This window comes from Pagrus pagrus (assembly GCF_965226575.1).
Source record: "Pagrus pagrus genome assembly, chromosome: 4".
Lineage (NCBI taxonomy): Eukaryota > Metazoa > Chordata > Actinopteri > Spariformes > Sparidae > Pagrus > Pagrus pagrus.
In genome coordinates, this window is record NC_140188.1 from 22,527,921 (window position 1) to 22,545,507 (window position 17,587).

Here is a 17,587-nt window from a genome sequence, read left to right on the forward strand (position 1 = left end):
TGGTTCTAATGCCCTCTGCTTAACCAATGTGAAATGCACTATTGAAATGTTTTAATAGCTTTGTAGCAGAATGATCAGGTCAGAATGAGGTTGTTAAAGGGCTGCGTGAAACCCACGGACCACCAGTTGAATAGGTCTGATTTAAACTATTTCAACACTTTTCATTTTATATTTTGTTTCCAAGCAAAACAATCCACTTATTCACTAAGTGGAGAAACATTAACTCTGTTGTTTTATTGAAATTGATATGGGATTGTTACAGCTGACAGCAATAACTTGAATGTTTTAGTTTAGAAATAAAGTTAACTTGTGTTATTATGTAGTTTTAACCGCGACATTCACATGTGTAAAGATAAAATCCTAATTATTTTATATGACATTTGTCATCGAAGTCTGAAATGTTGAACCCTGAGCCAGATCTGATAACGTTACAAATCATGCAAAAGTTTATGGCTGATGTCATGTACCAGGCTAGGAGATACTGACATTGGCATCATCTACTTGGGGTGTGCACAAAGGCCACAAATCTGAGCTGCAACTAATACACATTGGGACCTGTATGTCTGTTAGTTTGTGGCTCCTGGTGGCAATGTACAATTTATCCACTAGAGTGCATCAGAGAGCCGGTAAGCATGGTTGGGAAATGATCAAAACTGACTCCATGTCACAGCGTCAGAGGACACAAGAAACAGTGGAACTTAAAATACCTCATGTTATAAATAAAGAGACATTTGTTCATATGATTTGACTAGAAAACATGAGCTCAGTCCTCAGTATATAAAAAAGAGTGTATGAGAATGAATAGCTCTGACAGACGCAACGTAGAAGAATAGCACAAAGTTTATTCAACATACAAAATTAATAAATACACATTACACACTTTATCAAAATATGTCAGAACATATGTGAGAACTGCAAATCATCTACTTATCAACACTGATGATGATAACAACACCATGGGATGTTAATTGTGCTAAAATCAGTCAAACTGACGCTAAACTGTATTATCATTGCAGGATGTTGCCTTTTTTGACGTAGTGAACCTAAAACCACCATGTCACAACAGAGGCCAACGTTGTTAATTACCTGTCATGCACACTGTGTAAAAATAAAAGGCATATGCGGCACAAAAGGCAAAAATAATCCTGTTATTTTTCCAATCAGAATCATAAGACTCCCCACAACTGCAGTACCTTATTTAGACACGTTTTGTTTTTGTTTGCCGGTTGCTGTGGTGGAAGATCATTTCTTGTTAGTCATAGACCCTTGGCTGTAAACGAGGTTACTGAACAAACACAAACCAGCTTACTAACAAGAAAAACTGTCTGTTTTGTAGCTAATGCATAATTACATGCGTATCCAGGGCTTAAAAATAACACAGACCAAACATACATATTCTTATAAACTGGAAAAAAAAAAAAACACCACATAATTACACACGACATACCACACTCGCAACACTTAATGGTACCGTAAGGACACGGTATGTAAAGCTGTTGAAACAAAATAAGAAACCAGTCTGCTGCCTATTGTAACTGAATTTAAGTCAAGGGAAAAAAAAGATACAAATCATCTCTGAAGTGAATATGACAATGACAAAAAAACATACCAGCATTCCTTTAAATTTTTCCTCCAATTAAATAAAAACATGCTAAACACCAAGACAAAAACACGACATACCAAGGGCTCGGAGCCAGAAGGGCAAAATAAGTACTTCATTAATATTCCGTCTGCATTTGAGAGGTTTACTTTTTGATTATTCCAAGCCCTTGATATGTGTCACTTTCATTTTATTGCACCACAAGATAATATTGCATAGGATGTAAGCTGTTACCAGCTCCTCATTGCCCAGCCATGATACTGTGTGTGGAAAAAGCTCTCCACAAAGCTCTGATGCAGATAAATTTGGAACTGAGAGCCAATTTGTTTCAGCTGAATAGTTAGAAGGTCATAAATGCAACTAAAAGGATGCATTTCATGACATCTCCAACATGTTCGCCTGAAGGCATTCGTATTTTTACAGGCCTCGATGTGCAAGTGGGATCTCAGCACTGAGATCATCACAGACAGATCCACTGTGGTATAAAGATAAGAAAAAAAACAACCCTCAGATATAAACAGTTGTGCTTGTTGCCTCCCAGAAAATGCATCTACCGAGAGATGGAAAATCGATTAGCTTGTCAGAGTCTTTCTAGCACTCCTGATTCTCACTGCAAGTGGAGGTGACCCCGGCCTTGGACAGGAAGAGCTTGCCGCTGGGACAGACGCACACCTCGAAGAGGCCCTGAGCATTTCCAGAAACCCCTCCTTCGCTCAGGGGCAGGCTCGGCATGCGCACCGTCTCAGCATCCAGCACCAGCTGCACAGCAGACAGCGTGGAGAGCAAGGACGACACAAGGAGAACGACAGAAGTGTGTTGAATCAACAAGGAAATATCACTCTGCTTCAGTCCTTCACTTAAGGCGAGGGAGTACACACATTTTGGCACATAGAGTGGTGGGAGATAGAGGGATGTCCAATGACTGCCAAACCAGTGTAGAGCTGTTGATTAGTCAACTATTAAATTAATCACCAACTTTTTTCATAAACGAATAATCAGTTTTGAGTTGAGTTTTAAGAAAAACAGTCTAAATTCTCTGATTCCAGCTTCTTAAAGGTGAACATTTTCTCAAAACCTTTGACAGTAAACTGAGTATATTTGGGTTAGGGACAAAACAAGACATTTAAAGATGTCATCTTTGACATTTTTCAAAATTTTCTAACATTGTTATGGAATAACTGATCAATTAATGAGAAAAAATGGACAGATTGATCGACAATGGAAATAATTGTTAGTAGAAGCCTTAAACCAGAGCCCTGGACCATAAGGACATAACATATAATAAATAGATTGTGATACAAAGTCCAGATTCATGTGGCAGAACGTGATCATTCAAATCACTTTTACTATCATGCAGGACAACTGCAGCGCAGATTATCACCCAGATTTTCTACCCTATAGCAAGAAAAGAGAGCTGAGGGTGTGATATAGCCTGGATCTACGCTGTCTTATAAATGGACCGAGAATTCATTCAAAAAGGTCAAAACCTGCCCTGATTCAGCCAGAATCAATCACCGAAACTCCAAACAGTGGCATGGAAACTGCAGACCACAACACCACAACACCACAACAGCCCAAACAAATGTTTTGGAAGTTCTAAAGGCGATTTGTTTTTTGTAGTTTTTTTCTACAAATATAGACGAACTCTGCTGGAAGTCTAAGGATGTGTCACAGTCTAGTATTATATCAGTTCTCCCTTTCAGTTTCTTACCTTTACAACCCAAATCAATAGATACATGTCACTTTTTGCAACAAAGTAAGAAAGAAATGTAAAGTTGAACTGGTCTAATGAGCTGTATTTTGGACAAAAAGTGTCCGATGCTACTGTCAAACTGCACCTGAGTGAGCGTCTCATGGATGAAAAGCTTCCAAGTGTGACTTTGAGAGACTATCGCAGTGTGTATGGAAGTGTGAAGCAGCGTGTTGCGGAAAAACACACTGTATATTTATTCCCCTGGTAATCAAAAGAAAAATCAGAGCAGAAGTTGGTGTGTAGCAGACTGCAGGAAGTGAACAGTGTTTTTCTCACCAGTCCTATACTCGACTGCAGGATGACATCCATGTTGGAAGCAGCTTCAATGTTGCCAGCCAGCGCTTTCAAATGAACTCCTTTTGGTGCGTCCATACTGAGCGAGCGAGTAGGAGACTCCAACCTGAAGCAAAACAGCTCAGCTTTATTTCAATACAGCTTCCACCCACATTCTTTTTATTTATCTAATTCTTTTAAAAAAATATTGAAAACCAAATCCTCTTTAGTGCCATTTTACATTGTATGCACCATACTAATGACATGAAATGAAATAACGAGCTAAAACCATCGTAAAACCATGTCATGCACATCTGTTACTGCAAGGATTTGGCCCAACCAACATGACAATGTGATATTTACACTTGTGGAGTGAGTCTTCATGTGTTATCCAATAATCTGACCCCGACAGTAAGAGCTGGCTGAGCTGCTCACCTCAGATCCTTGAAAAGTTCAGATCTCAGCAGGGGCACCTCCACTGAATGCTGGAAGATCGCTCCTTCAGGACCTGATGGAGAAGGAGACGCACACATTCAAGCATTTCAACTGAGGTTGAGTGAAGGTGTGTTACACAGCTGACTGCAGCCTGAGGGCCTGATGCACTCGCATGTACACACTCTTAAGAGCTGTCAGATCAAAACTTAAAGTACCCCTCCAGTCTAAAATGTATATTTCTTATTTTTCCCACAGAGCTTCACTGTGTATAATGATGTATCTGCAGAGTCATATATTTAATTTTAATGAGGGAGAAGTAGGAGCCATTTTAAGGATATTAATGTGTAATTATACCTTTTTTTCTGCAGAAACCATGTCAGACACACATTTGAGATTTTTGATGTATGCTTTAAAACTTATGTGGGGGGATCTTTAAAAAAAAGACTGAAATAAGGGCTAAACATTTTTTGTAACTCCTCAAAAAGGCATCTAATGAGCTATTAGAAGCTGTAGCATTTGAGCAAAACATGTCATTTTTGAAATGACTGAAATATCACGCCGAACTTTGAGCCCAGACACACCAAACCAACATCAAAACAACCAGAGGTGACCAAAGCCGACTGTTACATAGCCTCACGTCGCTTGTGCCTCGGGCAAAAAGCTGCACCTGAACACACCACAAAGACTACAGTGGACAGCCAAATAGCCTGTACGTTCTGCACCTGCTTGAGAGTAAAAGCCTAATGTAGCCGCTTCTAATCAAGAACATGTCTGATAAAAAGTTGTAAATCGCACCGACGAAAGGTGAAAACAAGGACAAATCACACTAAAAGGGTGAAAGGTGAAGGCAACTGTATTCTGATAAAGTTACAGAAAAAAAAGACATTCAGTAAAAAAGAGGATTACTAACAGGAAATTCTGAAACTATTTTAAGTGCCACCAGCTGGTCGACATTTTTAGCTTTTTGTGAAATAACTAAACAACTTTTGGATGATAAACTTTGTGTTCTGTGCAAATTAGAAAACATGAGCATGCTTAAATGTTAAAATAAGATACGAAACATAATAAACATTGTCTGCTTAGTTTTATACCATCGTCATTTGTAAACACGTTAGCATTCTGACACTAGCATTTAGGTCAAAGCAGAGCTGCCCTACTGTGTCTTGTTTAAAGCTTTTTCAGAGGTCTGGGCTTTCAGTTTCAGCAGGCAGATTAGGGGAGACACAAGACCTGGTCCTAAAAAAGACCAACAAACTGTAGAGCACGTGGACCCAGCTGTGGTGGAGGCACAGAAGCTTTGTTTCAAGGATTTTACTAAACAGCTCCTCTGCTGCTGCGTGCTGCTCGCTGTGGCACAAAATGACCCCGGGCATAATGAAGCTATCGGCTGACACTCTGTTCAACATTAATCAGACGCAGCAGTGTGTGGTCGGTGACCCACGCCGCCATCAATACACACACTGGACACTGAGAGACAGAGAAGACATAATGGGGGATGGTTCAGGCTGATATTCAACGCTCTGTGATACTTTGTGTGGCACTGAGGTGTAATATTCCCTCTGCTGGGGAAAAGTACTACTCATTGCGATGGATCTCACCTACATAGTCAGGTTTAGATAACTGAGCTCCTGACATCTCATTTATAAGCAGTCGTGCTTTAGAGATATCAACACGCTCAACATGAATGATTACAGAAGCGACTGCATGTGTCTTTGTCCTCGGCTCCTGGATTGCCGCGCAGATATCAGCCATCAAAGGAAATTACCCCTGTTGAGCTCACATCTGCTGTCAATATTATCTTTCTCCAAATCTGAAGAAAAACATTTTTGCCAAGAGGTGTGCAATATATCCAAGGAAACAGCAGGGGGCAGACGTTGGTATATACCTGTGACTCGTAGTTTGTCTGGTCCAATCACAGCCTGCTCGCCATCTGCAGCGAACAGCATGTTGTCATTGTGGGAGTTAATGAGGAGATTTCGAGCGTGTCCCTGAGCCTCTTTTGGACCTGCAGTGATGAAAACAACAACAGCAACAATGCCTCAGGCGGTTTGGCAATATTACACTGGAATATTAGATTCATCAACATCAAATCGTTCCCTGCCTGTAACACTTTTCAAACCTGCAGCGTGTAGAGAATATGATGAGGCACATTCATACTTTGATGTGTGAAAATGTCAACCTCCTCACAGTTTTTCCAGAACCTGTGAGAAGCAGATCTAAAGCAGGTAGACGAGCCAGTGTGGTATTTAACCCACCTCAGCACCTACAACTGTGAGCCGGCATGTAATCCTCTCTAACAAGCGTTTCACTCTTACTCACTGAGGGCCGAGAGGATGCAGACTATGCTTTTTATGGCTTAATGATCAAGGACACATAACGGCACTGTGGAACATGGCAATTAGTCGGGTCATTTGTTGGCCTTTTAATTATGACAAAACACCCCAACGCAGCCACTGGTGAGCCATAAAAGAAGCACAAATATGATCCTCCGCAGGCCCCGGGCCCTCTGTGTAATGCTGAACGATCCAGTGGCAATGGGGGAGAGAGGAATGTTGCATTTAATGGATTTTAAATGGAAATCTAAGAGATTCTAAATGGAAAGATGGTTTCTTGTCACTGTTAATGTTAGATGAGAAATTGCTGCAGGACAAGTGCATGAATGACTTTACTATTGCCCTCATACATCAATGAGATACTTTGTTATGCGTGAGTGCTGTATGTGTGTCTCTGTGTGTACATGTCTCTTACCCACAGATAACCTCCCCGTGACATCACCATTTTCATCACGGGCGTTTAGGGAGACATTTTCAGAGGAGTGCACTAGAAGTGAAGAGTCCTGAAAAACAAAAAGCCGTTTTACCATGCTGAGTACATCCAGCTAATAACCATTTGAAATATAGAAGTATGAAAATCAGCTTTAGTATGAAAGCAGCTAGCAGCATGGCTGTGTGGATCGCTATGTTGGTCCACCACTTTGGTCCAGACTGAAACATCTCAACAGCCAATTGATGGATTGTCATGAAATTTGGACAAACATTGATAGTGCTCTGACCGTTCCTCTCGAACCACCAAGAGGTTTGTGTTTTTTTGTGAAATGTCAGGATGGACTGTTGTGTCCTTGATCTCCTGAAAAAAGAAATATGAACCAAAACTATGGAACTCAAGTTGTAAGAGATGGAAACTGTGAATATTTTCACCTGTTATGAACTTTCCTTTGTTTTATCCTCATTATTTTATATGTTTTATTGTTCTTATCTTTGTTTTATCATGTTGTATTTGCACTTATTTGAATTTGCCTGTTTGTTATTAAGTTTCTTGTTTCTTCACTTTAATGTAAAGCAGTTTGAGATAGACCCGCTATATGAAAGGTGTTAAAAATAAAGCCTGTTATGAAAGTGGAAAAAGACAACTCTGTCCCCGTAAGGTTTCCAATTGGTATTATTGATGGGGCCACTGTCACAAAGAAAGCTGGAAGGCTTCCTTTTTTTTCAGAGTATTAACTACCAACAAGACAGGATGAAAAGTGAGTTAATTTATTCATTTAGTTTATAATGAAGAAGTGAAAGCAGACGCCAGCTTGACTTGGTTGTCAGTCAGCCGGTCAGCCTCCATTTTCCCGAGAGGTTTCGTGCCCGGTGGCAGACAAAATTGCACAGGTGACGCAAAGTTGAAAGGTAACCAATCTAAATGCAGATGGTGCCATTATATTGTGCAATCGACATGTACTTCATAATTATTAGTTGTCTATCGCCAGTTTAAGTTCATTATCCATTTTAGTAAATCATAACTAAGACAGTAAACATTATACCTGCTGAACATCAGCATGTAAGAATTGTCTTTGTCAGCATGTTAAAAAAAAGTATTTGTAGACTCTTAAGATCATCTTAAACCACATTCTGATAGTAGTCCTTTATAAAACATTTATACATTCAAATTAACTGAGTTAATGAGAACAACTTTTGGGATGCCAGGTTGAGAAAAATCACATTAACTGGTGTTTATCCTCCACTGGTTCATCTTTTTTCTTCATTAGAAAGTTTCCTTTAATTTACAACTGCAGACTTGTATTATTGTAACTACCCTTTATTAATGACTTATTAACATTAATAAAAGCGAAAACCTGTGGGTTGTTCTAATTAATGCTTGACCTATGGAGGATCAGGACATGATTTATTTAGCAGTAATAAAGCCACTAGTCACAGCTTCTACACTCTGTATAAATGGTGCCTTAATAGACAGAGGTACAGATGTTTTACACAAATATTAGCACATGATTTGACACCAGCTAACTGAGTGAGACATTACTGAAACACTCTGAAAAAGTAAGCTTTAATAAAATGTAAATGAGGCGACCTCAGTGATAAATCACAACCGTTCCCCTGCAGCTGTAAGGAAGCCCTGTTTATATAAATGATCCAAGAAACCAACCTTCATGTCGAGGCAAGACGGTGGCTCACTACATCCTGAATCTCATTAGAAATCCATATAAGTGATTGGAGCAAGTGTCTGTCCATAACTGAACAATACATTGCCTTTTTAATGAGGCCCATAAAGAAGAAAGAATGCTTAAAAATCGCTGCTATGAGCAAGAAAAGCCATAACACGTAAACAACTGCAGAAAAGTGTTCCCATCTGCTGCTAGCAGGCGGGCCATAAACTACTTTTCCACCACAAATATCCCTGAGGTTAATGGGGAACTCACTGCACCACCACGTGCACTGTGAGGGACTGCCAAATCCAGTTTGCTCCGACACATCTCCCAAAAAAAGCAGAGTCAGAAATATGCAGCTCGCACACTACAGCTGGAGACAAACTGCTCGAGTGTCTGCAAGGAATTAGATTTAGATGATAACAGCACGTGTAGTCTGCTCGGCTCCAAGTCACAATCAAGTTTAGTAAAAAATTAGATGAGATAATGGGCTCTTGGTAGAGCAAACAGGAGTTTGGATGAAGACAGAAGAGGAGGGGGAGCAGAGAGAAAAGACGTTTAGCAAAATGAAGGAGAATGTGCGACGAGCAGCAAGAGAAGGTGTGTATTCCTGATGATCTTACTTCTCTGGAGTGGACCTCCTGAGCGTAGAGGGGGTGAAGAAACTCTGACTCGCCATCCTCCAGCTTGACCCCATCTGGGTGCACTTGTAGGTGTCCCATCCCTTCCTGCAAACCAAATGAAGACACACACATGCTCAGATAAAGACGGGGAGGCAGGTTTAACAGGGAAATGATCTGCACGCAAAGCTGAGTAACTAACTCTAAATCAACTGGACTGCTTTGTTTTAAGAAGGTAAGAATTCAAAATATGGCAGGTTGGCAGGTGAGGAATCTAGATTTTTATCATCCAACCTCTCAACAGGTTTCCAAGTATGAAAAACACACAGCAATGTTCCCTGTAGCCTTCACAATGAAGTGTGTGTGTGTCTTGTTTTGCTTCTGTATAAATCCATTGCTGCCATCTGGATTTAAGAGCAGCGGCTAACAAAGCTAACAAGACGTAAACACATTAAAGGATAAGTTCGCCCAAAAAAGAAAATCCTGTCATTATCTACTCACCCTCATGATGACGGAAAGTCAGGTGAAGTTTCGTGGTTCACAAAACATTTCTGGAGCTTCACAGCAAAATGGCGTTGCAGCATTCTCCTAAACAACCGGCTCGTCAAATAAGCAAATAAACTCATCCGGTGTAATCCAAGTCTCCAGAAGCCCCGAGATCCTAAATTGTTTTGAAAAGATGTTTTAAATACCTTATCTTTTGCCATCTGAAATTGGGGCACGAGCTTGACCGCCCTTTTTTCAATTGATGTTTCCATTTAAAAACAAGTCCCCATCTACTTCAGTTGTTTAGGAGAATGCTGCGACGCTGTTTTACTGTGAAGCTGATGTAGAGTATTTGGAAGTGGTATCAATGACATATAAAGAAAAGCATGGTGAGGAGGACAGCTGGAAAGGAAGGAGTGGAAACTATCCCAGCTGGAAATACAAACTGCCAAGGTGAGTCATGCGTACCGTGTTGAACCACATCACCCTGAAGATCCAGATGGTGAGGGCGAAGTTGACCACCAGGATGACGATGAGCAGCAGCACGAACAGGTAGAGGCAGCGTTTCCTCCAGCCATAGATGCCGATCTTGTAGACATGGTCGGGCACGGGCCTGGGCGAGCTGCTGCCCTGGGTGGTGGTGACATACTGCTCCCGCACCATCTGCTGGCTGGTCACAAACACATGAGGTCAGGTACACGGGCAACAGAAACAGATGTTACAAAGGGAAAAACAACATACACATACAGTCATTACTCTGGCATGGCATGCTTCAGTAGTAGTTTGTCAGGGATATTAGTCAACATAACAGTTTACAATTATTTATTTATTTTGGGTCACTTGGGGATAGTGGACACAAGCTGTGAATGCAATACTGAGATATTATCATCTTTAAGTTGCCTATTCACACATCCAGCAAGTTTGGAGCAACAGTAGCATTTATTTGTAGTCAAATGTTGAACATTAAGTCCAACATTTACTCTCTTTTAGCTCTGTTTTTGGTCTCCACCAACTGCTCAGGGAAATATCTGGCTCTTTAGCTGCTGAGTGCTCCACTTTGTTCACCAGCTTGTTGCTAATTATTACCCCTTTCCAATGAATTGCCTCTGATTCCTGAAACAGTTCTGTTCAAGAGTCTTGGAGCCTCGGTGCCATCGAGCAAACCAGCCAAACGTTTCCACCAGTTTTGAATAGAACCATTGTCATGAAGGATGCATTATCAACAGAGGGCGTTGCACCGTGCACAATGACCTGTTGAATATGACAAGCCCACTTCGGTTCATGCTTCAGGTCTTTTGTGGTTCCAGATGGGAGTCCACTTTTTGGGTTCCGAACAAATCTATTTTTGGTCGTGATGCTCTGAGCAGTTCAAACTGGAACAGAGCCAATTACATGTTGGTGGAAAAGGGCATTGTGTCTGTCTGCTGTTTGGTCTTGCATGGCAGTTTATCTAAAGTGAATTTTGAGAGCTTTTTTGCTGAAAACAGCTGTCTGCTTTAGATGAAAAAAAATACAAGAGAGGTGAAAGTGTACCAAAACAGTAACCCTGACGGCCAGGAAACCAAAATATGAGATGAAAGTTGCTATAAATCTCCCTGGAGCTGAGGGGAGCTGCAATCATGTTCTGCCTGTCACTACAAGTGACCTCTTTTACTTTAAGATCCAATATTAAGCTCATTTTCAGGGTAATACTTTTATTTTCCATGTCCGCCAGAAATTGTTTACATGCTTTATAGTTGAAAAACACTGTTCACCCTCTGTCTGAATGCTCCTTTTTAGCTGCTGTCTCATTAAGGCGACTGTATAGTTGTGACATCACAACCTTACAGAAGTCCTGCCGGCTCATTTGAGGGTACAGCTTCTGAAAACGGCTGTGCGCTGATGTCAATGTCTTGAATCGATACAATATTATGACGCTAAGCAGCAGCTCTTCAACTTGAGTTTGCTCTAAGTTGGATCTTTGCTCTCTGAATTATGTCACAAGGTTCATTTCCATCTTTGACAAACAGCTTTCACACATGCTGTAGAATCTAAATTCACTTTGTTCAGTTCAAAGTGTTGCATACATACACACTGCCTAATTGTACCTCTTCACAATGCCTTGTTCACACAGCGCACAGTATATCATTCATGAGCCCAGAGCTCATGCACAGACCCAGTGGATATCTGGCTCATTGTGCCAACGGAAAACTTGAGTGAGTTTCCAGCAGTTTCTCAAAAAGGCAAAGGAAAATGCTACTTATTGCAGAGCAGAGGCGGTCCTTCAGTGCACACAGCAGCAGGCTATCAATGAGCATCCGAGGAGATGAATGTCAGCACATTTCAAACCACAGTCATTTTCTGTATTCAGTTCACATGAGGGCAGACGGAGCTCCAACTGCTGGACTGTAGAACCTGCCAGCGAACCCCCCCAGTCAGCACATTTGGACCATCTGACACAGTGACAACGGGGAACACCTCAGGGACAGATTTCACAGCGACACGGGGAAGTGTGCGTTCGAGCACACAGTGGAGACAAGGACCGCACAGCCTCACGGGGCTGCAGATAGAGGAGTCGTGTCACTCTCTATTGAATAATCTGAATTAATAACCACACGCAGGCTGCAGAGGAAGCTTTTTTCACTGAGGAGGACGAGGCCTGAAGAAAATGCTGTCGGTTGTATATTATTATGAGTCAATAAAACACCCAAAACAGGCAGAAACAGAGACAGACCGCAGCTTTCTCCAAGCTCCAAATCTCCATCAATAGTGGAGAACCGCTACTTCTCAACTTTATGGGAAAAGTTATCCCAACAAAGACAAATCTGGGTTGTCCCAGCAGTCTTTTCTAAAGCTGACAGGGTTCAGACTCCAGTAGTCGAGCTGATTTACATACGGGAACAGATGTTGAGTGTTACTGCCACAGTAAAGGCGTTATCCATCATGTTCAAGGAGCTACTTTTCAGAAATAAAAACCAATTCTTCTTCCATTAACAGATGTTCAGCCGTGTGACTCCCATGTGATGATACAAGCAGAAAATTGCCGACGGACCCTGCACACAATGACAAACTATATGACTGAACTCAAATAAGTTCCTGTAAATAATGAAGTAAATATCATTCTGCCCTCACAGCGAGGGCCGATGAATAAAAGCACGCAGGCTCGCTGCCTCTGCTCTCTGAGGTCCAGGAGGAGACGGTTCAGAGAGGCGATAATAAAGGCCTATAGTCTCCATGGCTGGTCTCTTGCTGTTTGTAGTAAACACAGGGAGGAGACGTGTTGGCATAAAAGGCTGAGAGTATTTCTATGACCAAATCCGCCTCTCCGCAGGACCTGTCACATGGCCCGCGAGGCCAGCTGTGATGAATAGCCCTTATTTCACAACCAAACAAATGAATGCTGCCTGGAAAAGGAGGAAAAAATGACTTTGTGCTTTTCCCAAGGGGAGAGGAGAGCGAAGGTTGATAAGGAGGAACTTATGTGAAATGCTCTTTTTTTTTTGCCCGTATCTCGCCTCATTTATATTTATTAATCATACTCGTGAGTCATAATGATAAATTGAATATCAGCAACGCAGAGCAACTTCAAGTGAAGGTGTGCTGCACAACATGTCATTATGGATTCCTCTGGGTTTTATTTTTGGGTGTTTTTTCAGTTCTCATTGAGGCTCAAGAAAAAGACTCAGATTAATCAGTGTCTGCTAAATTGAGCTATTCCAATATCCCCACACTATACCTATTAACAGCCACAGATCATTTGCGTGTTACCATGTTGATCAGCCCACTCTGCACTTGGGGCAAACGAGCGGTGAGGATGAAGGAGCTCTGGATTTGTTCATTATCATGCAAATGAATTTGATCTAACCCAGTCTAATTTGGTTAAATGAGGGCATTAGGCGGGCTCCGTACTCGAGGAGGAAGCAGCTTTGAGGCTGGATGTTTAAAGGCGTCTTCCAGCTCCAGTTTCAGTGTTACCACCAGCCCCTCAGCCACAGACTGATCCTTCCATGGCAACCCAAATAAACACTCCCTGAACAGTCTCGCCGCTCAAGTGCCGGGAATGCTCACTTTATGGGACTTACAGTCTGACCTTGCAGACTTACAGAGAGAAGGCAGCTTTAAGCTTCCTTGTGACAGAAAACTGATTTGCTTTAAATGAGACTCTCAATCTGTAACTTTAAAACTTGACAAATATAGATCCCATTCGGCAGGGGAGACGGCGCTGTCGACACTGACACAGTCCCCTGCTCCCACAGATGAAAAGCATTTGGTTCAGCAGAGTTAGCAGGGCTATTTATCCTAGGGCACCCTCTCAATTAACCTTAAACAAGTGATGCTCCCTGCCTGGCTCTGTCTCTCTGTGTCCGACCTCTGGATGAGATGAGCGAGGGCCAGGGGCGGACAGGCGCGCCTAAAAATCCACAGGGTCCGGCTGTAATTGAGAATCCAGGCTTCCCTGTGAGCGGGGGCTTGACCTGACCGAATGCCAAAAGTTTCAGCGAGTTAGGAAAGCTCAGATTGTTTGGCTGGAGAGGAGAGGAAGACTCAGAGGAGCTCGGCGTGTGGAGCGAGGAGCGAGCGAAAGCGGAGCACAGGGCTGTAGTTTGTGTCTGTCTGCGTAGTGAGTGGCTCCAGTCTGCTGTGATGCCTTAACTTCTAAAAATAGGACACGGCATTGTGAACTAAATTTAAGAAAGCAGCACAGGACACACACACACACACACACACACACACACACACACATACAAAGGCACATTATGCACACACACTAGGTAGGTTTAACCAATGAGAAAGAGTAAGAAACTGGAATTCTGCTCATAACACACATAAAAACATCATGAGGTGCTCTTTCACAAAGTTATTTGTGTATGCCAATATTGCTGATGGCCATGTATGGTAAAAACTGCTGACAGCTGGCAGCCAGAAAACACTTTCCTCCAAATCCCAAACTACTTCTGCGAGGACTACAAAGTGATCACAGCACAACACGAGTCACCAAGACAAGAGAAAAATGTGAGGAAAGTATACAGTAGGTCAAAGGTTACTATTATAAAACACTTAAACATTATCTTGAGAGGAAGTTCTGAGAAAAAAAACAACAACAACAAGACACAAGTGTTTGTGGAAGAAAAAGGCAGAGCACTCACCGTTGTGTGTTGAGGCACAGCAGACACGATCCTCCTTCCTACGATACAGTAAAGCAGAGCTCGAGCTGGTACGAGCAGCTTGAGAAAGCAGCAGCGCTTGAGCTCCTCACACGTCTGTCAGCCACTCAACAGCTGCGTGCCATAAATCCAGCCCTGACTAATCACCACGAGACGGCGCTCACACTCCCTCTGCCTTTTTATCCCTTCCTGCAGAGATTTGAATATCACCAGTGTGTATCTGAGAGGGAGAGAGAGAGAGACAGAAACAGAGAGAGGAGGAGGAGGAGGAGGGGGGAGGAGAATTAACCATCAGTGAAGAGGTTCAATCTCTCTCTCTCTCTCACACACACACACACACACACACACACACACACACAGAAACCATCCATAATGACCAGAGGCAGTTTGTCATGCATACCAGTGAGTCACTTTCACTTGCCCAGCCCAAGGCGCCGATGCAGTCCAGTCTAATTTGAGACTTCAGTCATGGCTCTCAACATAAAAGTTAAGCTGGTCTTTCAGATAGCCGGGCCGGGTGACAGTCAGCAGGCTGGGGCGGACCTCGAGCAGGGCAGTTAGTCAGTCAGAGTGGCAGAGGAGCAAAGCAGGCAGCAAACACACTGTGTGATTGTTGAAATGGAAATTGTCTTGAGTCATGGCTTTGCATTATTTCAATCACAAAATGCAGCTTATTCTCAGAACTTTATACTTTAGGTAAACAAATATCAGTAAGTCAAGTCAAAGTCAAGGTCATCCTTAAAATATGAATGATTCATGCTGGAAAAGTTCACCCCAAAAACACCTACTGGCAGAAATCACTTATTGTGTTTTTACATGATCTTAACAGGACAGTTAAAGGATAAGTTCACCCAGAAACAAAAATCCTGTCATTATCACCCTCATGACAGTGGAAAGTCAGGTGAAGTTTCATAGTCCACAGCACATTTCTGGAGCTTCACAGCAAAACAGCGATGCAGCATTCTCCTAAACAACTGAAGTAGATGGAGACTTTCTGAGCTACTTTGCTGAATAATGGCCAAAACAGTTACGATGTCACAGTGAAGTTGAACTTTGACCTTGGATATGAAATGCCAATACTTCATCTTTTTATACTTTTAGACATGTGTGTAAAATGCTGTTGAAATTATCAAATGAGTTACGTTGTTGTGTTTTGTGTGGTCACAGTGACCTTTGACCTTTGACCGCTCAAATCTAATCAGTTCATCCTTGACACCAAGTGGACATTTGTACAGTATTTAAAGAAATTTCCTCGAGGCATTCTTGGGATACAGTGTTCACAACAATAGGACGGACAGATAGACGGACAACCCGCAAACATAATGCCTCCAGTTACGGCTACCACCGGCTCAGACCATGGACCTATAAATAACTAACTCAGACACATAGAAAACAACTGAAACAAAAACCTAAAATGGCTCCATACAGTTCATCTGGCGTAATCCAAGTCTTCAGTTCCTGTAAGTGTCACAGTAAGCCATGACAGTGAAGCGGGCACGCACAATCGCATGACCCTGAAAGAAACTCACCTGAAAGGAACGCAGTTGTTATTAATGTGATCAGTCACACATGTGCTTTTTCCTGCTATGATATCCCAAAACATGCCTGCTGAGAAAAGATCTAGCACGAAAAGCACAGGTGTTACTCATAACAATAACGGTGACTGTTGTATTCAAGTGTGCCAGTAAGTCATACCAGTGTGACAGTGAGCCAGCATGCACAACACCTGGAGCTTCATACCGATGCAGCTAAATGGAATTCAGCCATCATTAATCTTCAGCTGTTTTTGAACCACCTCCCCTTCTTTGAGTGTTTTGTTGGATTAACATCTTCCTGACTCTATCTAACAAATTACACCTTAAAGGTACAGTCACGTCACACTTGACTCACTGTATGAAATAAACTGCAGCATTGATTTCATTCATTGTCTACAGCTTGTGATCGCTGTGCTCATATTTATGTATGACCCTTGTTCAAGGCTAATGTAGCTGTACCTTAAAGGTGCAATATGTAAGAATTTTAGTTGAAAACATCCAAAAAATGAACCAAAATTATCAACAGAATCAACACGTGTTATGTCGCCTATGTATTGCGTTGCAAAGATATATATAACAAACTAAGCATGCTAATCTGCTAGCTCCCGACCTATCCTGCTCTAAAGCTCCTGTGCTAATGGTGTAAACACCAAGTCCCCAGGTTCTTTGAACTCCTGGTCCGGACTGCCTTCTGCACGGCTAACTGAGCTAACACCAGCTACAGTTAGCAGGTGATATGCTGCCCCCTGTTTGTAGAGAGATAGTATGAATTCAACAGGTAGTCACTTCTTACATATTACACCTTTAATATAGTGTCTGGTGACCTCACAAAACTCCCAAGACAGGTTCACCTACCTTCAACCTGTGCAGAGGACTAATCAGCCATGAGAGCTTAGATCACCAGTGTGGTATATGAAGTGCCTTTAATAATGTGAGGCGCTTATAAACAAATGAATGTAGGAATTGACAGAGCCGGCAGGAAAATGACTGATGGCTGTTATTTCATTATATTTAGAAAGGTTTAACATTACAAACATTAATTGCACAACCCCAATTTATAGGAACGTGATTTCCATGTTAAGGTGGGTTGAAGAGATAAAGAGCACTATTTTCTGTCTGTTCCATTACATGTTTCTGCAGAAATCTTACATACACATTAGCTTCGACATGAGCACTGCACATGTATCTACAAGTAACCAGCACACTATAGATAATACACACACATTTCATTTATACCTTATAAAATGAACAAACGGGTTCATTCTTGTCAGACACTTCAGCACAGATATTTCAATGTACGAGTTTGTTAAAA

The 17,587-nt window shown here is 41.9% G+C and overlaps 1 protein-coding gene across 2 annotated transcripts; it reads right to left on the reverse strand.

Moving 5' to 3' along the window:
* Positions 1-822: 822 nt before the first annotated feature.
* sgcg (sarcoglycan, gamma) lies at positions 823-14,923 on the reverse strand. 2 transcript variants are annotated; one of them, XM_084352197.1, is made up of 8 exons: positions 14,723-14,923; positions 10,065-10,262; positions 9,114-9,218; positions 6,810-6,897; positions 5,947-6,066; positions 4,062-4,134; positions 3,630-3,753; positions 823-2,359 (listed from the first exon to the last, which is right to left on the reverse strand). In XM_084352197.1, the coding sequence occupies exons 2-8, from the start codon at positions 10,257-10,259 to the stop codon at positions 2,192-2,194; spliced, it is 873 nt and encodes a 290-aa protein (XP_084208323.1). In that variant the 5' UTR covers positions 10,260-10,262; positions 14,723-14,923; the 3' UTR covers positions 823-2,191. The 2 variants fall into 2 exon arrangements, with proteins under 2 accessions (XP_084208323.1, XP_084208322.1); XM_084352196.1 differs by having other exon boundaries at positions 10,065-10,266; positions 14,723-14,921.
* Positions 14,924-17,587: the final 2,664 nt, after the last annotated feature.

Excerpts from the sequence above, each read along its gene's own strand:
- sgcg (XM_084352197.1), bottom strand. The coding sequence starts at position 10,259 with ATGGTGCGGGAGCAGTATGTCACCACCACCCAGGGCAGCAGCTCGCCC. Across the intron at positions 9,219-10,064 it reads GGGTGATGTGGTTCAACACG|GAAGGGATGGGACACCTACA; the intron begins GTACGCATGACT and ends TTTGGTTTGCAG. Across the intron at positions 3,754-4,061 it reads GAACTTTTCAAGGATCTGAG|GTTGGAGTCTCCTACTCGCT; the intron begins GTGAGCAGCTCA and ends GTTTTGCTTCAG.